This window comes from Cloeon dipterum, chromosome 2, assembly GCF_949628265.1.
Source record: "Cloeon dipterum chromosome 2, ieCloDipt1.1, whole genome shotgun sequence".
Taxonomy (NCBI): domain Eukaryota; kingdom Metazoa; phylum Arthropoda; class Insecta; order Ephemeroptera; family Baetidae; genus Cloeon; species Cloeon dipterum.
In genome coordinates, this window is record NC_088787.1 from 24,151,484 (window position 1) to 24,175,023 (window position 23,540).

A 23,540-nucleotide genomic window follows, 5' to 3' on the forward strand; every position below is an offset into this window, starting at 1 on the left:
TCTGATGTAGCATATGAAAAAAAAATAATAGATAGCTATAGTGTGCTCCAGACTTCGTTCTGATGTTGCATATGAAAAAGATATATATAGCTATAGTGTGCTTCAGAATTCGTTCTGATGTAGCATATGAAAAAAAAAATAATAGATAGCTATAGTGTGCTCCAGACTTCGTTCTGATGTTGCATATGAAAAAGATATATATAGCTATAGTGTGCTTCAGAATTCGTTCTGATGTAGCATATGAAAAAAAATAATAGATAGCTATAGTGTGCTCCAGACTTCGTTCTGATGTTGCATATGAAAAAGATATATATATAGCTATAGTGTGCTCCAGAATTCGTTCTGACGTTGCATACGGAAAAATATATATAGCTATAATGTGCTCCAGAATTCGTTCTGATGTTGCATATGAAAAAAATATATATCTGTGGTGTGCTCCAGAATTCGTTCTGATGTTGCATACGGAAAAAATATATAGCTATAATGTGCTCCAGAATTCGTTCTGAGATGTTGCATATGAAAAGAATATATAGCTATAATAATGTGCTCCAGAATTCGTTCTGAGATGTTGCATATGAAAAAAATATATAGCTATAATGTGCTCCAGAATTCGTTCTGATGTTGCATATTATGAAAAAAATATATATCTGTGGTGTGCTCCAGAATTCGTTCTGATATTGCATACGGAAATAAATATATAGCTATAATGTGCTCCAGAATTCGTTCTGAGATGTTGCATATGAAAAGAATATATAGCTATAATGTGCTCCAGGATTCGTTCTGATGTTGCATACAATAAAAAAAATATAATCATACAAAGGTGCTCCGGAAGTTTTCTGATGATGCATCTAATATATACATAAACAAACACATGAGTGCTCCAGAATTCGTTCTGTCGATGCATCGAAGATATCTACAGCAAAATGTTTGTGTCTTTAAAAAAAATATATATATATAAATCTATAGTGTGCTCCGGAATTTGTTCTGATGTTGCATACAATAAAATTATAATCATACAAAGGTGCTCCGGAATTTTCTGATGATGCATCTAATATATACATAAACAAATATGAGTGCTCCAGAATTCGTTCTGTTGATGCATCGAAGATATCTAAATGTTTGTGTCTCTAGCAGACACAAGAAAAAAAAATGGAATTGTGAGTTATGTTTCGGCATAGCTTGCAAAAGAAATTTTGCAACTTGTGAATTGTGCATCGGCGCAGTTCGAAAAAAAACATTTTATAATGTGTTGCACGATGAATGATGAACTAATATTAATTTTGTTGGGAACATACAGATTACCATTTAACATCAGAAATGTTAATAGTAAAATTAAATTGATGAAATTGAATCGCTCTAGGAAACAGTAAAATAAGAAGAGATTATATCTATTAATTTAAAAGCAGATACCAGCTAAAAGTTAGGATTGTTAGTTGAAAAATGCCACACTTTAGATCTAAGCGAAAATTAGATATATCCTATGATGAAAGGAAAATTAGATTAAAATTGTTTTTCAATCCTATTCTAATTTTGGGTGGCATGTAATATCTCTATGCTATTTCAGCATATTATAAAATAAATTTTCGCAATTAATAATAGAATGGATAGGTAATTAAATTGATAAGAAGGCAATAATTAGATACCAAACTCAATACTTGTGCAATGATTAATGAGCAAACGTGGTGACCAGATGTCGATAAAATAACACAACAATGTAGCCGGAAGAAGATAATTTCTTTTGTAAATGTGAGACCGTGGTACAAGGCCAAAACGACAGTTTCTCGGAAGCATCCCTTAAGAAAGGTCTATTGTATTAAGATCAGCAGGGTTTATTTTATCCATACACATTGTTCCATCATAAAAAAGGACATTGTCCACATGTAAATTGCAAGGAACCCAAATTCGACACGTACATCTGGTTGTTTGTAGAAACAACAATAACAGCAATGTAGATTTATGACCATGTGAGGGAGTGTGACCCGTGTGACAGGACGCTGGGCTTGTGGTAGAGAGTAGGACACATAATTAGCGAGTCTACCAATGAGTGCATCGAGAAGAAGGACAAGATTCACTATTGGCTATTTCTTTCACCAACCAAATTTAAGATGTTTTCGGACGTGAGGAGAGCAGCTCTTCGTCCGAAGAAGGCAACGTCAGTCTTTTGAGACACCCCTGACTAAGAAGTCAAATCCTTGTCTTCTCAGTCAGTCCAAGTGAAGTGAAAGTGCTAACAGAGGCCACGGACTTAGCAAATAGGCCCGATCAGCACCTGTGGTTACTGAGTTCTGGATACAGGTTTTCAAGTGGGTTTTCCTGTGTCTGCGTCAAATCCAAATGGACAGAACTACTTTTCCTGCTCCCACACAGGAAAGGTGTAAGACCGCCACGATCTTCAACTAAATAGCCACAAGGACACTGTAAGAACATTTCTGCACCAGCAGAAGACAGCGCTTGCAAGGCCAGCACTATCAGCAGGCAGCGAGAGCACAGCCAACTCATCTGTGAGTGACCAACAAACTCATCACACGTAAAAAGGTCATCTGAACTGTGAGTACACAACCAAGCCGTGAAGAAGTGCCTAAAGGACACAAAGTGAAAGACACACGAAGTTTAAACGCGCGAATTCGGAAAAGAACATTAATTTGTAAAATCATATGCACAAGTATTGAGATTCTTGATTGATCAATATACGTATTGAAACCGATCCATTCAGCTTTTATTTACTGCATGATCCTGCTTAACCATCTAAATCTGCTTTAATTAATTCTTCAATTATTAGTCGGTAATTGTCTTGATTAGTCAAGGAAACCAGAGGAATTGCTAATTAAACATTAATTTCACCTGAGAGTCTAGCAATCAACAGGAATCTTCACCTTAAAATTTCTACAGGTATTTTATTAATCACCGTAAGATTCACCTTGATAAAAGAGACATTACAACGCTTTCAGACCAGAGTACTACGCATTCATCAAAAGCAAAATATTATTATTTTGGGAGGATGGAAGATCATCTCACTTGCATAGAGTTACAAAAGCACATAAAGAATATCCTTTTAACTAATGAGGCAGGTAGAAAGAAAGATTTCTAATTTTCTTTCAATGCAACATAATATATACAAGCAGCAATTTAAAAATAAATGTGTGATATCCTTCCATTAATCTGTCTTTATATCCTCATATGTGATAAATTTACAATGAAGTACTTAAATAATATTTTCAACGAAATGTCAAGTTCCCGACGCTCATTTCCTCACTGCAAGGGAACAACCAACTCATAATGGAGTGTCCAACAATCCACACTTAATATCACAGTGCAAAGCCCATTAAGCAATTTGTATCATAATGTGGAACAACTAACCTCGAGTGTTGACGTCTTAAGGTAAATATTCTGGTTTGACGATAATATCACTTTCAAGCATCATTTTTATTAAAGTTAGGTTTCCTGCTTGCGTCAGCGTTTACACATGAATTGCATTGCTGTTTTTTTTAATGCATTGCAGTAATTCTGGCGTACAAAATTATTTCCCAGAAAAGCTCAAGGCAATTCCTTGGCAATATACCAATTAAATGAAATCTAAAGAGCTCCATGATCAAAGTATTTCTCATGCGATACGCTCTTTGAGGTCAACATGCAAGGCTGAGAGAGCACAGCAATTAATTCTTCAGGGACTATTTAAATGTGTTTTAAAAAATCATCGAACCTGTTAAAAAGTACAAATATATTTCCGGGATTCAAAACCGCGATTCTGATCGTTGAAGTTGCCATTTAAATCATTGCTATTCACCCCCTCCTATTTATTTGTGCATCAATCTGGATGAAAATGTTTTTTACTAAGCAGGGTACCACCTTTCTTACCTTTATCTGATGATTGGATCCAATTAAATATCAAGCAGACTGAAAAGAGATGCATTCCACAAATTAAAGCGTCTGCTAGCCTATTTCCCACTTCGACTCCCTTCCGAGTTTTATTTTTTGCTGCTGACGACACTCGAGCAAAAAGAGCGGCGCGAAAGTGATTCGGAATTCAACGTCGAGTTTTTTCCTCTCTCATCGCCGCCCTCTTCATCTGCGCGGGCGGAATGAGTTTAGTACACTGCTCGCCATACATCAGTGATTGAGTAATGTCGATCACATTTTTTACGCTACGCTCGCTCTCTGCCAGAAAGCATGAAAGACGGACGGGCGCGAATTGCGGTCTGGAAAAAGGGAAATCAGATTGGACCCCGAAACACGCCATATTAAAAAGCAGAAACGAGAACGCGCGCGCCAAGCGCGATCTATTCAATCCAGAAAGGGTAAAAAGGAACCTGGCGACGGGTTATGTATGTTTACCATCTGATGTGGCAAGCGAGGCTATCTTGGCCGCCTCTCGCATCAATCATTGAACCTTAATCACGCGCCGCGCCGTATTGTGTGCTCGCCTTGAATAATAAAGAATGCCAGCTAGCACCGAAACCAGGCAAACGAGATTTTTCGTTTCAACGCTCTACCATTTTTCATGCTCGGTAAAGAAGGTGATCTGATATTAAATTGATTCTGGGGAAATTAATTTCTGCTTGCAGACGCAGACTGGGCTTGGTTCGTGGTAATCCATTTTCAACATCATAAATATTAACTTGCAATTCATATATATTATACGGTTAAAGATCTATTATCGTGAACTATTTTTTCTGATTCTTGTAGTTTAAAAATACTTCTATATGAGGATGAATTAATGAATCTGCTGCTTCACAACATAATTATATAATTATTCTAATCTAATGTGAATTGAAACCTATTTTGGTTAAGTAATTTTGTGATACATAATTAAAAAGTATGTAGGGCACATGACAACGTCGTCTCAATTTTTTTATACGCCTCTTACTGCTTTTCATTTATTTCCTTTGTTCATTAATTTATTCATATATTATTTTTTAGCCTCTGCTCTGCATATCCCGTGGGCTATGAGCTCACCGGGTCCCAATAACACCGCTGAGCGGATAACATGGGGCCCGAGTGGCCCAATGTCCCAATCCCAATGTGACCCTATTTTCCCCTCCCCGCACAGAGGTCTTTGATTGAAACACCAGATATTTGTCCATAAGGCCGCTGGAAAGGGGCGAAAATCAGCAAGTGGCGAGTCCCAGCCCGGTGAGCTATTAGAGCATTTCGAATCTCTAAATTAAGCACCTTTTGCCATTTCTGACATTGTGATCCTCGAACAGCGCAAATACCTCCCATTGCTTTGACACTCCTGCGAGAATGCCTTAACAATGCGAGCCAACGGAGCTATTAATTTTCAATCATAATTTTAATGTGATGTTTTGAAAACAGGAATAAAAGACAATAATTTTTGTTAGACTAAAATTTTATTGGAAATTTAGAAAAATGTTCTGAGCAACTTAAACAATCAAAAAGTGATTTCAATATGCACAAATGAACTTTAAAAAAATTGTTTGTAGTTTTTCATGCACTTTGGTTGCGAATAATAATAACTGAGTGCATTATTTCATTATGATTTTATCTTATCATATTTGCCACTTTATCACAGATGTTTGATAAACATTTTAACGTTTAAAGAAGATACATTACCTGTCTCCTTGTGTTTAGTAAGTAACCAAGCATATATAATGGTGGATTCACTGTTCCGAATTTCGTACAAACAGTACGACGCAAGGAAAAACAGAATCTCTTAAAAGAGCTCTTGTTGTGTGTGTTTTTTCTCGGACTGTTTTGCTTTTTTCTCAGCCCAAGGGAACGAAGATAGCGCCTCACATCTCGACTTTCGGGGCGCAAGGCGAAGTCCAGAGCCGATTCTCCTCGATTGGTCAGCACATTGATGTCAACTCCTTCCGCAACAATCCACTCGCAAAACTTGAGATCGGCCCAAAAAGCTGCTATGTGCAACGCCGTTTGGCCATTTGGTCTGAGCTGTTTTACCTGTTCCGCGTCCAAATGGTGCACTATTTCTGCCACCGCCAGATTGTTTCTTATGATGCAGGATTGCAGCAGGTTGCATTCGCGCCGCTTTATACGCACGTCCGCCCCGAGGCTCAGCAAAACCTCAGCGACGGCCCTGTTATTGTTGTCGATGGCTTCGAAAAGCGGTGTGTTCATAGACTCGCCCACTTTGTTCATGTCCACTCCCAGGGCAATAAATGCTCGGATCAGCTCTACTCCATGTTTCTTGTTGCGCGCTGCATAGTGAAGGACGTTCTTTCCCTGCTCGGTCTCGGCGAGGACGTCAACGCCTTCTCCGAACAGCCACTCGCACGTCTTCAGGTTGGCGAACTCAGCGGCAATTTCACGGATGCTCTTTCCATTCGTGCTGCGTTCTTTGATCTGTGCCTTGTCCATCTCGTGCACGAACTTTGCACTCAAGAGTTTGCTTTGCACCACAGCGAAGTTAAGTAGGTTGTGATCACCAATTTTTTCCTTCAAACTGGCGCCAAGGTCAAACAACTTTACCGCAACCTTGATATTTTCGTTGAAGAGGGAGTAGTGGAGTGGCGTAAACTGGAGTCTATCCTGCGCACTCAGGTCCAGTCCCAAAGACACGAGGTAACAAGCGATTTCGCTCCCGTGAGAGGTGTTGCAACCCACGTAGTGGAAAACGCTGGCTTGCGAGTCTCCGGATAGAGCGTTGATGTCAGCGCCCTCCTCCACCAGCCAACTGCACATGTCCTTGTCAGCATTCCGCACGGCCAAGAAAAGGATAGATTCACCGAAATCTCCAATGGATTCAAGCAAATGTTCATTGTACTGATGCACCAGCTTGGCCAACAGCAGCCGGTTTTGCTTCACGCAAAGCTGCAAGAGGTTCCCACCGCCGTCTCGGAGTTGCAGCAAGTGCTCGGCGATCTTGAAGTTTTGCATTCTGATCGCATAATGAATTGGTTCTTCACCTTCGGAGTCCATTTCCGTCACTTGCAGGCCAAGGGAAACGAAAAGCGTGACGAGCTCTTTTCCATGGTTTTTATTTAAGGCAGCGTAATGCAGCGCCGTGGCGCCGAGATCCTCGCTCTTAGCGTCGACGGCGGCGCCCTCACCAATCAGGCGTTGACACGTTTCCAAATCAGCGATCGACGCCGCGAACTGCAATCGAGTGGCGCCACCCTTGTTCTTATCAAAAAACCTATTTTGGAGTTGGTTAAACATGGTGGATTGAGAACTGATCATCTCAATTCTCTCCTGCTTCTCAATTTTTTCCTCTTTAGAAGCCATTTTACAGTGTATAAAACTGCTGAGGATAATTTGAATCTTCGTCGAGTATCCTGAAAAATAAAATCTCTTCTAAGTATAAACTAATAATTGTGATGGTAAATATGAAAAAATCAATTTTTTGTAAAACAAAAATTGAACAGATCATCTTTGTTACGCTCTAAATCAAACTTTAACGGTTATGGTTTTAGTTTGTTCTGTGTAGTTCTAAGAAGAGCTGACGCCTGTTCAAACTAAGACGCTCCATATATGACCGATATATTTTTTTGTATTGGCTGAACTGGCAAGGATATCAAGTAAGATGATTTAAGTTTTTTATAAAATGATGATTTTTAAACAATCTATTGTAACACTGTGTTTAACTCCAGATGAAAGCAAGTTTATAATAGTTACCACTATATTTATAATTTATTGTGGGCGATGAGTTGTTTTAGAAAAATAAGCTGAATTTATCTAGAGGCATATAATATTCAGTGTGTTTAATATAATACAAAAATATATAGGAGGGAGATACAGGGAGGGGCATAATTGAACGTTCAAAAAGAACTGAACACCCCGTAGCGTGAGGTTGGGTATCATTAAAAAAATAATTTCCAGTTAGCTCCTTAAAAACTATGCCACCACAGACTTTTCTTGATTTCATACGTTCCTTAAAAGTATGAAGAAGGAATTTTATCATCAATATAACAACAACAAAATCTTCTCAACGCTGGGAGCTTTTCAAACGAGAATACGCAAAATTCCTTTCAATTAGACCACAAACTTGGTTTTATACGTCATTATTATTTTATAAAAACATGCATGCATTTCTTTTTTTGTAAAATGAATAAATATTCACCTTGGTTAATTGGATTTTACCGGTGTAACTGGTTTCTAAATCGTGCTGGATGATCAAAACACAAAAAGAAGCATGTGCTCGATTCAGGTTGCGCGTGTGAAAATAAATCATCTGGTTTCTCAGGACGTATTACATTACACCAACAAAACAGCAGTTTAAAAACATTCGATAAATAAACTTATTCGATCAGTTTATTGAATGAAATACACTTGTTCTGGCTGAAAAGAATGAATGTAAGTCATTGGAAAATTGATTAACAACTCTTACAATAAAAATAATAACTGAAGCATCGAAGAAAATGTAAGGGGGTAGAAAATGTGCCAGGTTGGTATCAGCTTTGAAGGGAGAATCATGGATTATAGGCGGGATGCGGGATGGAGTCGCGAGGCTTGAGCCACGTGGTCACTCAAGTGATACGAGTTAAGTTGCATAAAAAATTGAGTAAAAAATCAATAAATTCTTGCTGATAAGTCAATATACTTTAAAATTAAATCTCGAATAATTAAACATATTTTTACTGGATGTCACAGACGTTACAATTTCTCTGCAAAATGGTTGAGTTTGACTTGAAATAAAAGAGCACTTCGCCATTTTAATTAATTGGTATGAGGGAAAAACTCTGTTTGTGCTCATTTTTAATATTTTCCGTCGAAAATTGCGAAGCGCAGGAGAGAGAACAAGTTGAATTTTTGCATTCATGCTATAAATGCGGCCATGTTTTAATGAAAAAGCAGCCGCTTGGCGTAGTGTAGAATATGATTAAAAGGCTGGCAATTTGGCTAAAAGAAAAGAGGTCCGCATTTCATCGTGGCGGACGACGTTTTAATAAAGATTTTCACATTCACCACTTGAATTTATTGTCGATTTGCAGTTTCTCTCGGCGCTCCGCTTTTTTACATCTCGCTTGTTTACGCGCACGCAGAGGAGCCTCTCTGCATAATAAATTTATTCAGTGTGCTGCTATTTTTCTTCCTCTCTCCTTCTCCTGCGTGATGGTTGGGAAACTGAATTTCAGCACAGAAAAAAACCTTCCTTTCCTCGCAGCCGCGCTCACGTCTATTATTGAGATCACTCAGAAACACACGGTGCAGTCGCCGAGCTGCCGAGATGTGTGATTGATTTTTTATTATTTGCAAATCAGTAGCGCTGGAAAAGTTGGAAAATGGAGCAGGGAAATGAAAACAGCGAGCTGGTAAAGGTGCTGCCATGTAGAAAAGGCCGTTTTCAATTCGTGTAGGCGGATAGAGTCATTACTGCAAATATTCCAAGCCGCTGCAAAAAAAGCGGCGGACACAAGTTGACACGAGAGAGAGAGAGAGAAAAAAAGAAAAAGCACTTTTCTTTGATGGAGAAATGATTGAATTGCGGAGCAGCCTCGCTCACTATTAGATTTGATCAGTGATTGCGAATTGTGCTCGCAAGAAACGAAGGAATATCAAAGAAACACGTGAAACTGCAAAAAGTAAGCAGCTTATATTATGTTTGTTATGCTTCCTTTGGAAATGTGTTTGCTTCCCAGAATAGCAGTGGAAAATTCAAATATTGATAAGCTCTCTGCTGAAGGAAAATAAATTCATCGTTTATTCTTGAGCTCCAACGGAAGCTGAACTATAGGACAAAAGACCAACGTGAACTATTAAAATATAATCAAGTTATTTCAAACAAGAAAATGGCAAACTTAAAAATATAAGAGAAAATACAATTTATTATTTACTTGTTTATAATTTCATCGCTGAATAGTATTTTTAAAATCACATTGCAAAAATACATGTAGACAAAAAATAAAAATTAGAATACTTTCAATAATAAATGTAGACCTTTGCGCGTCACCAGGTGTTATTTTATTAAAAAATTTCAATTTTAAAAAATAGCTTTTGCTAATTAGTTTCAACTTGATGAACGTGAAGCCATGTATGCTACATGTTCAACAAAATCAGTTGCTTTTAAAAGTTTAAGTTTGACAAACAGCTGCAAAATGGTGCTCAGCCAGCATTTTCACAGACAAATAATTTCCTGGCTTTCTTATCTTTTAAGCTGTCGCAATTTCCTCTTTAGCCAAAACATAGCTTCTCACACACACAGCACACTTTGAGATTGTCAAAGGAATGGGAAAAAGGTCCTTTCTTTCATTTCATCCTCTTCTTTCGCAACTTATATCGCTCTTTTCGCTGGCATTCCAGAAGCCTGGGGCCGAATTAACTGGATGAAGAGTGGCGACGTTATTACTTGCAGCGAGACGAGAAAGTAAGGCGTCGGAAGGAATCTATTTGATGCACCCCCCGAAAGCCTAATCCGAATGAATTTATTTTCCTTTGACATGCAAATCGAATTTCTGCTCTGTTCAAAATAAGAGGACACAAACAGCACAACTATTTTCACTGCCAGCCATGGAACTTGTGTTCTGCGCGAAAAGTTTAATTATAACAGCGCCGCCGACGCGTCCTCCGGCGTTCAAGAGAGGCATAATTAGACTTCTTTACGACCAAACGCTGAAATCAACTCACAAAACAAGTGAATTTTGCCAAGTTCAAAAGACATGGATAGACGCGTACAAAGAATAGATTAACTCTCCTTCTTTGAATCGATTCGTTTTATCTGAAGATCGATTTCTATCATCATAAGAAATCAACTAATATTTCTTATTGATATATATAATAATGAAAGAGCTGCGCATGAATTGAAATAACCTGCAGTAAAACCAAAAATTTGAAATTATCACACTTTCAGAGGTACTTTGAGACTCAGTAGCGTAGTGAGGAACCACAAAATATGTTTATCGGCACATTTTAGTATTTTATTCAAGCTCCCCCATACCTGCTGCTCACAACCACTCTGTTATTGCGTTTTAGTTTTCATGACAGGCTCTTAATTACGGCAGTGATGCTAGCAATTAATTATTTTTTAATTAAACCCATTCAATAGCTACCACATTTGTAGGTTGCTAATTTGAAGTACTAAACACATATACCATATCCAATATAATTACATGCCTTTGTCCATCAGTCGTCTCGTCTGGATATTATTAGTGAATTCCAGAAAGAGTTGGAGCGTAATTGTAATTGGAATAAAGTAGCTTTGCGCACACAACAGTCGGATCCGGCAGCAAATAAAAACAGAAGTTTCACATACTGAGGATATATACACACACAGCATCATCCGGGCGTGCTTGTGCAATAAACAGTTTTACAGCGCAGGAGTGCAGCTGGCGGACAAACAGTCCCACGAGTGTCATGCCCGCTGGTTTACTTTGTGACAACCGCGCCTGCAAAGATAGCCCAGCTCCAGTTAATTACATTCCGTCCTCTCTGGAATCACGCACAACCGACTAGCCGACTAGAGCAAGCCTTGTCTTCTTTCGACGCACGCACACACATGCACGCTTCATTTGTGTTCGATCCAAAGTGTCACCCCTGCGGAAGCTGCGAGGAAGCGAATTGATTACTCGCTTGAATAATGCTGTGCAAATGATTAATTTGAGCCACCATTGAGCGTAAGACCTATCAATGCTAATTTTCTGACAGACTGAATCTTCAAACATTCTCATATTTATCTTTAGAAACACGCATTTATGTTGTTTTCACAAGACAATCAAAATTCGGGAGTCATTTAGGTGAAGTCCTGATGATGGTGTAGAAACGTTTTTCTCCAAATTAGAAGACACAAAATTCAAACTGGAATCCTGGAATATAATTTCAAAACAAATCTGCGACAAAATGACTGCTGCTCCTCCCTGCTTCTTATGAAAATCGCCAATAACTGCCTCTATTTCACACACAATTTGTGTAATCTAAAAAAACAAGCTATTGCGCTTGACGAAAATTTTTCAAATACATATTACGCAATTTTATCCTACCATAGCTCATTTAGTTCTCTGTTGTTTGAATTTGATATGTTCAAAAACTGCGAATGGGACACATATTACAGTGATAGCTCCTTTCAGAAAGGGTAGGGGAGGAGAAAAAGAACAAAGAAGAATCGATTTTGGCTTTGGCAGAAGGTTGTAAAATATAGATTTCAATTGGTATGATGTCCTTAAGTTTGTAAGCCGCTTATGTGAAAATCATCCCTCACTTGTTTCCGAGGGGGAGTGAAAACACTTTAACCAACGTTCTGTTTCACTGAGAAATGCTTAATTAGTCTGGACTGAAAATCTTTTGATCAGGACAAAGACATCACACGGTATTGTGATTTTCTTTCGACAAATTTTAAAACTAAACCTGTCATTGATAATGGTTTTTCTTCTATTATGAAAAAAATAGGTAATCTTCCACGTTTCTGTGCATTTTTTTACCTAATTTTATTTTTGCTTTAGTGAAATGAGCAGAAATCCTAACAGCATTACATGTAATTTGAATTATTTTCGCAAATGAACTCGCGTAGCATGTCACGCGCGCGTGTGTGTCGTGGGAACATGTCGGGTGAGCTTGTTTGGCCGGTCGCACAGACAGGGTTGGCGGGGGTCAGGGGGTGCCGAGTCAAATTGAATCCCACTTGACTGATTTCTGGCGTTTACACGGCATCTGGATTAACGCCGCCGCACGTCACGCTTCGCTGGCTCGCAGTCTAGCTGCAGCCGGCTCGGATAATTTTGCGATTTCACACCCTCGGGCACAACAGGTTCTGATATATCAATGGTTGAACACAGATTGAATTAGAGTGGAAGGCATGTTCACGATTCCTCCTTGCGAATGTGAGGCTAAATCTAATTTTAGTGCCAACTTCAAACAAGTCTGGATTGAGTTGTTTTATACGCAATCGCATTGTGACCTAAGTAATGTTTTGAGTACTTTGGGTATAAAGGGAAAAAAGACTGAAAGTGTCCAGAATGATGGAGCATCCTAAAATATGAAAATTTTGAGGAATGTTACGACCGTAAAATTAACTCTAAAAACTAAGAATAGAGAGCCAAATTAGTGAAAATTTGATGGTTGTTTTTTATGTAATAAGATGAGCAACTGTCTAGATTATTAAGTTCAAAAGCTGAATCGTCTGAGTTAAAAATTTGGGGAAAATAGGGTAAAAAATAAACTCATTTAGCTTTTTGTTTCGCTTACCGTGCAACTTCTTTAAAATTCTGCAACTACAACATATTTTCAGGATTAATTTTAGGAATGCCTTTGTATTTTATTAGTGTGAGAGAGAGCACTAGTCAGCTTAAATTTGTGCACAAATCTTTTAGGTTTTAGGGACAATTCAAGTCAATACTACAATATTAGGAGACGAGCTCATCACTTATGAACTCTCTCCCTTCTTGTTATGTTTTGTCCTTTTTTTCTGCGCTAAAATAATCGTGCTTCCAAATTGCTAACAAAATTTTCTTGTCGGGATATTCAAAATGAATTTTGGAAGAGCAATGGGATATGGGTTTACATTGAGCAAAGGTTCACACGAGGAAAGAAAAGCTGAAGAAATATTGATGTTGGGTGGTTCACGCAAAAAGCGGCTTCTTCGCAGAATATCTCTCTTCCGACGAGATAACAAACATTACATCTGCCCCGGGCCGATTTTATTCTCTTCCTCACTATATCTGCAGCCATTACGATAGATTTCTGGTCATTTTTATATTTCACCCGGTTGGCCCCGCGGGCGAGTGAACCGCAAAAAGAGACGTTTCTCTGGGTGTCGGGCGCATATCGCGCGACGTGACCTGGCACTCTAAAGGTCTGATTATTCGCGAGAGAGAGAGAGAGAGAGAGAGAGAGAGACCGTTTAAACGGTGTCACGCTGCCTCAAGACAAGTTAAAAGACTGCGAGAAATATCGCCCTCCGCAGCGGCAGCCTCCTAATGTGAATTGAGCGCCCTTCGCAATTAACTCGGAAGCGGTGCGCTTAATTAAATGATGACCGCACCTCCCACGCCCGGCAACAAACCCTAAATTCATCGCGCAGAACGAAATCCCGCCACCACGCTGCGAACACTGTGTTAAGTGAATGAATGGGGTAACTTGTCGCCAGCAAAATTGTACACTCCATCAAATTTTTCCATATCTCTATGTCCAAAAATGATCCTCTTGGTATCTTCTAGCGTTTTGATTAGAAAAAAATTAATCTCCATCTCTTCTGAAACTATGCCACGCGAATTAAAATTATTTATTTCTTAGCTTGCAGAACAATAGAATCTTTAACTTTATCCAAACAATATTTTATATATTTTTTATCTTTACTAGTTGATGAAACTTGACAAAAAATCTGTTTCAGATTAATAATATTTAGAATAGAGCAAAAGCAAAATGACGTGTTTATAAGAAAATATTTTAATTCCATGACTACTTTGTGTGAATTCTGAATGAAAAAAATATTCATGCTTTAAGACAATTTTAATTCGGTTTTTTTCTCAAACCCCAACAGGTAAGTGGTTTGATAATTTCATGAGAGCAACCTTAAAATGTTTTAAAACCCACAACTGAAAAGTTGAATATCCTGTTTCAAAATAATAATAGTTTCAACACAAGAACACGTAGTATAAACTATAAATTTTGAAATGATTATTAACCATGTTTTTTCATTAGGGATGAGCTGCAAAAGCTAAATATTGAAGAAAAACTTAATAAGTTACTCCTATTCTAACAGGGCGGCAGCTATTACAGACTATCAGACCGTATTGTTTGTAGCAGTGCTTAACCTGAAAATCCATACTGCAAGGTTACAAATTTAGAGTTGATAGTCATTAATTTGTTATATTTTTAGTAAAAATGTCCTCGGATGTGTCTTTTTTCCTTATTCCCTGAAAAACATGCTCAACTTGTAGGGAATTTTGTTTATAATGCAGATGTAGACTGAATTTCCGCTGCACACAAAATTTGCATAAATATCATCTTTACTGCTGGCAAGGCCTGCAAACGCGGCCGTCCATAAAGCTGAAAAATTAACGTTGGCCCCCCGCACCTGCAAATTTACAACTCGGACATGAACACGAGCATGCGAAATTGCTGTCAAATATTTGGCTGTGGCATGGCAGCGTTGTTTATAGTGCTCCGGCGATGAAATTATGTAATGCAAACACGATGTGCGATCTGCATTTCGGTCATTAACAGCAGGAAACACGCTGGCTCGCGCCCCCATAAAGCGGTTCCGTTCTCAGATTATGGCGCAATAAGAGGGAAAATTGCAAACAAGAGGCCGAATTTAATTTGCGAGGATGTATAAACCACGTATGCAAGTGAGCATATTTGTGTGCGAGAGTGCTCGTATGTAATTGGTTGGAATATTATTGCGCCGTGTTTTGCGCCGTGTAATGATCTCTTTGGTGTCGTTAAAGAGACGCGCCGCCCTAGGCGAGGCTGCTTGCTCGATGCAAAAGTGGCGCCGTTAACACAGGCGTGCGATGCACTAATAACACGCCATATTCGCTGCACAGCTGCACATTGCTCGTCTTTGAAATACTAATTGCATTTTGCACCCAACGCATGGGAAATAAAAGCAATTTCCTTTGTTTGCTTTCGTTTGCAGATTTCTGAATAGGAGAGTTTCTAAAATGAAAATAAATAGTACCTAATCCGAGCGAAGCAACATCCTTCTCAGACCTTTCAAGTGGAGCTGGGAATAATTAAATTAAAAAAATTAACAATTTCATTGCACGACTACATTTCCATTTCAATTAGCAGTTCATTGTGAAAGTGAATTTCTCATTAGAAAAGCAAACAGTTTGATTAATTAATTAGACAATGTTAGATCATTCTCTGAAAAAAAAAATAAGAAATCATTCAATCTATAGCAAATATGCGAGCAGTGATTTCCCCGAATGACCCTTTGAAAGAGGTTTTGATGAAAGTAAAACGTAAAACAAGTGTAAATATTATATTATGCACAAATTTTACATTTTTTTTTACCAAGAAATAGTGGTTCAGTTGTAAGGCCGAAAATAGTTAAGAGAAATACACATTGACGCTCTTATGGGCAACAAGGAAAAAAATTTCCATCTTTTATCGTTACAATATAACAGTGAACCAAAATCGAAACATGTCAACCTCAACCAACAACCAGTTGCAATTCGAAAGCAAATAAAATATCATAAAAATAAATTTAAACAACATTTCCCAACGTATGAGAATAGCATTTTATTTGAATAACTTGGATATGTTTCTAAAAAAAAACTAATTTCATAAAGCATTAAACGAACTAGTCAAGGGTATTGTACTTAATTTGATTGGAAATTCCAGTCAAGATGTAGTCTGCAGTGTAAAACCCCCACGAGTGCACTTTCCTATCATTGTCTTGAACGAAAAAGAAACTCAATCTGCTTGAAGATGCCTCAGGAGTGTGTCTGTCTTAGAGAGCGGAAACTGCCTGACACAGTATTTCATCTGCAGGGAACGTTTTCGTGCCTCATTTGCTTCACGGGGCCGTTTGCTGCTGGATTTGCCCCACAATGCAGCGTTTAAAGCAGACTTAGCACTTTTCCTACTTTACGAGAGCTGCAAATCTAGCTATCTGCTGGAGCCAATTACGCTCGCCGCCACGCGGATAAATTGGCCCGCCGTCTCGAAAATTATTATACCACCCGATCCGTATTTATTCCTCCGACCGATCCATTTGACGAGATCCAGCTTTAAACTGGCGCAGCCGCTCGTGAAATTGCCGACTTGCAGATTGATATTTTCGATGGATTATCCGCCAATATTGGATACATTTACTCGTCCGTTCCTGTGAATTGCAGATTCAGGTTTTTATAATTTGAAATAAATCAGTGCAAAATAGGTTTTAATTCCAAATTTCCTAGAATTATTTAAAATGTAAAACTCAGCCAATTCTAAATTAAAATAATCTTTACTCTCTTATGGCTGAATATTTACAAGTTACCGTAGAACCCGTCACTTCACACAGCTTAAACTACAGTCTTGATCTAACCCAAATCAACCACTTACTTAGGAAACTACAGTGTTTGTTGAAGTGGGTTAGTATATGATTACAAAGTAAAGTACGCGTGGCAGCAGTCAAAGCCCTCTGCCTAGCTGCCGCATATATTTAAACTAGAGTTGTTACTTCCAGATGGCTATCCAAGAGAAAATTTCGCCTGAAAAACTCCTTCAAGCTTTTAATCTGTTTTTGCCCTTTAAGCTGCGAAAGTTGAGGTTTTATGTGTGTATCCTGCAATTCCACGTTTCAAGTGGTGTGCAAACATGGTGAGAATTTTCACTCACTCAGTTTCTCCTGCGTGAGCTTTGCTTTGCCTTTTCATTCCCAAAAGCCATTACGTTTTCCGTTCCGAGGGTAGAGTGGAAGCAGCTCGCTCACACAGGTAAATGCACTAGTTCTAGGGTGGCAAAAGCAGCAGATAAAAATTGCACTTATTGATATCATCCGCCCAAAAGATGAGTTCAAACACTTCCAGAGCTTTGATTTTTTGTAAAGGCTTTTGATCGATAAAGGAGTTAAAAGTAGAGAGACGATTTTCGTTTTTTAACTACCAAGGGGTTTTTCCTGAGAAATTATCGATTTAGTTAAATTGAGATATATTTTGCTCAGTGACGGTAGGAAACGGTCGGAAAGTAGCAAAAGGCCCTGTGGGTACGTATAACCGTGACAGAAATGCGTCTTTTGGTAGTGCAATTATTCGTCTTTATTCAAGTCTCGTGGTTGAAGTATTAGTAATCAAGACTGTGAACTTACATAAATAATCAAAAATCATAATTCAATAAACAATTATAACAATGAGAATATCACATTCGAAATACAAAAAATTATGACAACTTAACCCGTAGTGCGGGTCTTAAATGAAATGTTTTTTATGGAATTTTCTCGCACCAAATCTCATCCTAGCTGGAGAGAGAACTTATTGCTGTGATTGCTTCGGTGCGAGCCTGATTGTGCAGTAAGGGTGCACTGATTGTCGCACACCTTTGTACTGACACCTGGCGATACAGGTTAAATGCAAAATAGTAGGACAGTATAGTGGCGAGAAGGCGCCACAGCCCAAATAACATGGAACTGCAATGACTCAACTTAAATAAATAATAAATTGAAAGAATAATTTGTATGTATTCATTTATTGTTACTCTGCAGATCATAGTTTAGCGATAAAAACAAGTAATTTTGGAAATGTAGCTTGCGAGTCTTTATTTTTCGTTCTAAACTTTGTCTCAAACCCTTATTTCTTTAATAAATCTTATTTGATCTTATATGCTACACCAATCAAAGCAACTCATCGATTATAAATAAAAAATTCGATACCATGACTTGGCAGTACATAATTTTTTCACAAAGGCCAGGAAAATCTATAAGAATTGATTATTTGGATTTCAATTTAACTGTTGACAAATTGCACGGAGATACATTTATTTTATTCTAAATATAATATTTAATTTTCGCTATGAATATATGTATTTTGCGTATTTTGTTTTTCTGCCTGAGGATATCCTGTTAGTCCATTTTATCATTTCCGGTAAGAAAAAAGAAAGAAAAGGAATGTCGATGGTGAGATAGCAGTGGATTTGTCCGTCGAATAATATGGTTTAGCTCAGAGTGGGATTAATTTTTATAAATTTTACTGCTTCTCCTCCATCTTCCAGCTTCGCAACTTATTAAATTGCCATTCACAATTTATAAAGATTGTCGCGCATTTACGCTTGTGCGCGTAGCCGCGTTATGCGACTTGCAAAGAGTTGACGCGACGCAAGGCTTCACTCTCAAGCGCAGCGTGCAGCATCCGCTGCTAAATCTGCTGCTTGACGTCTAGACGAGAAACGTCCTAAAATATCGCAAGCGCACAAAAACTTTTCTTTGAATCCACTTAAGACTCTCATACTTAATAAATTACTCTCGGAGTAGACGCGGCTTTAATTTATGTTTGTCACCAGGTGCACTACTTGGTGGGAATTAATCTTTTAACGATTAGAACCAAAATATATGACACTTTATGAAGGAGCATGTTCTTTTTTATTCTATTTTATTATTATTACTGATTTTAAATGGAATCCAAAGGCGTACGACTTATAAAAATTGTGTTTCTTAAAACGTGATTTGAGACAATTACATAATATAAAGGTTTTTGATACAGTTGAGTAAATGATACATGACATGCTAGTAAGCGAAGAATCAGAGTAAAAAATACATATACATCTATCAGAGACTTCAAGATGAACAAATTTATAGGATAGGAACATATGAGGAAATTATAGCCATTAATATCTTTTGTTAACATATCCCTAAATCTTTATAGTTTGTAATTGTCCAATCAAATTTTGGCATTTCATGGGATTCATTAAATTTGGGGTCAATGGATCTATTTATTTTTGTTAAAGTCCAAATACTCACTTTTTTCTACTGCTGCTTACCAAAAATTTGTCGATAGTATGAATATTAAACAAATTTATTTTTAACAAAACTCTGTTACTGTGACCTAAATCTAAAAACTCCAAATTCAATACTATAATGCGATAAAAAAATCTTTGATATCCAAAAAATTACAAAAATTAAACTTAATGCAAATGAGGTTCCTTTTTACAGTGACTATTCGTTTGCAAATCTTAATTAAATTTAAACACATTTATATTCTTTTTATGAGAATAGAAAAATTGATTTTCACATAAAATTCGTACGTCACATAAAGCATTATGTTGTACAAACCGATGCCACAGGGAACTGAAAAATAATCATTATGTCCTGAGGTCCCTTGTTCGCGCTGGATTAATTTCATAAATATTTATTTTTCAGTTAATTTGAAATATTTTTGATACATTTTCTTGTGCGATTTTCACTTGCCATCTCTGATGACAAGGGTTGAATTATGCAAGTGTGCAAGAAAGCTTTTATAGCGGCAGGTGTTGCGATCAACTTTATCCAGCGTACGTGAAACGCACGCAGGACTCGGCTTTTATCCCGCAAAGCAAGACGCCCGCAGAAAAGTTGCTTGTTCGACCACCGCCTCGGATCCGCTTGCTGCGTGTGCGGAGAAAACAGTAAAAAAAGGAGCAGAGTTGGCACCCTGCGCTGCAAAAGGCAAGTTTCAATCGTTTAATTGTTTTATGTGTTCGGGGGAGCAAAAGTGGCGCGACAGCAAGTTGAGAGATCTCTTTTGTGTATATGTGTGCTAGTGTGCAGAGCGCGATCCTCGCTGGCTTTTTGTTTTGCGCGATTAAATTGCTTTGCAGCCTTTGCTTTCTTTGTTAGCTGCTTTTGACGCCGTTTATTGGATTCCGCCGCCGCCGCCGCCTAGCGCGTGTGTCCTCCGTCCTCCGCTCAGCTCCTTCTGCCAAACACACAATGCAAGACGAGACGCAGATGCCAGCAGGCTTTTGACACTTAATGCCGATTGTTTTATTGCTAGATTCCTGTGCTCTCTTCAACCCTTCCGCCGGCTTTCTCGTCTAAAAGGAAATCTTCCGACTCTTACACTCCTGCGAGGCGAAAAATTATGCAAATTATGGCATGTGTGCTAGAATAAAAACACGCTACCAAATATTGTTTCAGAGAGGATTTTTATTGGGTATATCTGCTTAAACTTCTAATGATTCGTACATTCCAAGGCCTCATTTATACCGGACATATCCATGTTAAAGTTCACTGCTCAAAGATCTTTTTTTCTGGAAACCATATTATTTGATATATTAGCTGGAACAAATGTGATTCGAAGCCATGCTTTAATAGAACGGATCTTTTTGCAAAATTTATTCGTCCTGCAAACAAACCGTTTTTTCCCTCCAATATTTGCTTGCAGTCACGTGTATAATTTGAATAAAGAAAGCGGCCCAGTTTGCCATGACTACACTTCTTTGATCTGAGCAGACTCGCACTTTTTCCTCCGCCAGGCACGAATTGTTTAGTTAGACACGTCGGTGGGTGGCGAGAGAGCGAGCAGAAATCCGGCTCGAGACCTTTATTGGAAACAAGGCGCCCGAATCTGAATGCCAAAGTAGCTGCAGACACTTTTGCTGCCACCGCCGCTGTCGATCCCTCCTCTTTGCGGAATCCTTTTATTGACAAAGGGCGGAAATTCGATTTGATTTAATTAAAAAAGCGAGCGTACGAAAGGAATCTGCGAAACGTAGAAAAGAGAGAAAAGGCGCACACTCTCCGCACTTTAATTACTTTTATGCAAAGTCGTCACGTGCGCGTACAGCCAGAATTGCGAATTCCTCAATTTGGTTAATCCCGCAAACAAAATTATGGAAATATCCACGGGAACGCCATTACGCACTTTTTATTTTGAAATGTCCATGATCCGAATATTTTCCAGCTTTTTATTTGCGTCACATAGAACTGCTTGTCAAACGTAAATGCTTTTTAGTTTACACAACTCTCAGGGAGCATTTTACAATTGGGCAAACAAATCGATGAAAGTTAAATATTTGCGAATTAAATGGCAACATAGCAGCTCTTTCTGTCCTAATTTTCCTAAATATTTAGTTCTTCATTAGTTACAGTATTGGCACAAACCCTAATAGCAATAATTTCACATACATAAACTCACTGCTGCTAATCTAAAGGAATGATTTTCAGATTACGTTTCAATTTAGAGAGTAAACATTTCCTGGAAAAATCCCCTAAATAACTTTGACGCTGAAAATTGATAACTAAACTACGTCATTTTCTGTTGTAGAGAATAATCGATAAGCTCTTGTAGATAAAAAAATTCATTCATGCGTTTAAAAAATGAGGAAGATTGCCATTATTTCTAGAGATTGGTGTTTTATGGAATTAATGATAGGTTAACACTCACTGTTATATAGTTGACGAGTCAACCATCTATTCAATAAATAAATTAAATATTTTTAAGAATAATAGAAGATTATTTGAGTTGTTAATGATCCGCAGCAAATTTTCAGCCTCTCGGTTATAAAAGCGAGGTGTTTCGGCGAAAGGGCACGAAGTGAAAAATTGACAGAGGCTGATTAAAATTTAACCGCGTGTGCCCCACCGCGTGTGTCTGACAGCAAGCACTCTAGCATGCATGTTGATTCATTGATTTGCCCTTTTAATTATTTTCCAATCATCCGGCATTTACGCACGAGCCGAACCATTTGTTATCGAGTTTTAATCCGCTCTCTCTTCGTGTCTCTGCTTTTTTGCCCCAGAGTGGATTTTATCTCGCCTCTACTATTTCAAAGTCAATCTAAATTAGTTCTGCGGTCAGGGTGGCGAGTCGGTTGCTTATCACTGGACGCGATCATCACTAACAAAACACCAAAAGACAATGCTAAATATTTTCACAGTACATCAGCCAAACCCTTTAAGGTTGAAATTTTTATTGGTTAATAAAATTGCTTTCATCTCTCATTTAGTTCATTCGAACGAGACGCTTTAAATGATATACAAATATTGCCAATTAGATTTGATTAACTCTATTGTTTACAAATCTTTGCTTTCCAGTGATAGCCAGATAGAAATAAATTTAGTGGTTACATGCAATTTCAGGGCAGTCTGTATAGGACGAAAACAGTTTTAAATTAACGCTGCTATGCTATTCTTTCTGCCCGAGAGCGGTAAATGTTCAATTGAATGAACGGGATGCAGGCCGCTGTTTTGAGAGCAAAAGCTGCTGGGGCGCTTTGTTCTCGCGCCGCAGATTGGAATCAATTACAGTAATTAAATTCCGAATGAGGGCAGTTCGCGATCAATCGTTCAGTCCGAGCCGATAAAAGGAAAGGCGCGAGACGGTGCGTGAAATCGGCGATCAATTCATTACGCTTTTGTCTAGAACGTCTGGCAATTCGCGTGGATTCGTTGCGGCATTTGTACCACCAAAAAAACATTTTCACGCTAGAGTCGATTAAAGAACAGTTAGAGTGATTTACAATAAATTGATTTTACTTGTGTTTGCTCACCATATGCTCACATTAATTGCAGAAAAAAACAGACTTAATTATTTCTAAATAAAATGTTTAAAAGTGTTCATGCTGTTTTTCCCATTTAACACTTGTTTTGCCGATGAAATGATGCTTAACTTTAAATTATTAGTTGGATCATGATTATTGCTGTTTGCAAAATATTTCCCCATTTTTGCACCTAAAAATAGACATTTTAAATAAAACTTTGACGGTACTTCACATAGTTTAAATAAATAGTACAATATATATATATATATATATATATATATATATATATATATATATATATATATATATATATATATTAGCAGATATCTTATTTTTGTTTTCTACATTTTAAGATGGAAACTAGTGATTGGTATTTGTTATGTTGATATTGCTATCAATGAAATATGCGATCTTTCATTTCCCACATTTTTCATCAACAACGTACTCAATGTAAATTTTATCGATCCTTCTTCCAGACACTCGGGAAAATAAACTTGTTCCATTGAGCTCTCAATAAGTTGGCAACAGCTCTTGCGCGCGCCGAGATGGCAATCTGATGCTGGGCAATTATCCTCCAGATATGCACGCGATTATTGATCACCTCGCGGAAGAGCTCGGTTGGTAATCCACTGCGCTTTTTGCTTTCCGCCAAGTGAGAGAGCGAGAGAGAAACTCCACTCTGCTCGCCGCGAGTCGACATCATTATTCAATGCCCCTTTCCATCTTAACTGCATTATCATTTCCCTTTA

The 23,540-nt window shown here is 38.0% G+C and overlaps 1 protein-coding gene across 1 annotated transcript; it reads right to left on the reverse strand.

Annotated features, from left to right (window-relative positions):
- Window positions 1-2,536: 2,536 nt before the first annotated feature.
- Window positions 2,537-7,203, reverse strand: LOC135937529 (putative ankyrin repeat protein RF_0381). Its single transcript, XM_065480682.1, has 2 exons — window positions 5,755-7,203; window positions 2,537-2,578 (listed from the first exon to the last, which is right to left on the reverse strand). The coding sequence occupies exons 1-2, from the start codon at window positions 7,201-7,203 to the stop codon at window positions 2,537-2,539; spliced, it is 1,491 nt and encodes a 496-aa protein (XP_065336754.1).
- Between the last annotated feature and the right edge of the window lie 16,337 nt (window positions 7,204-23,540).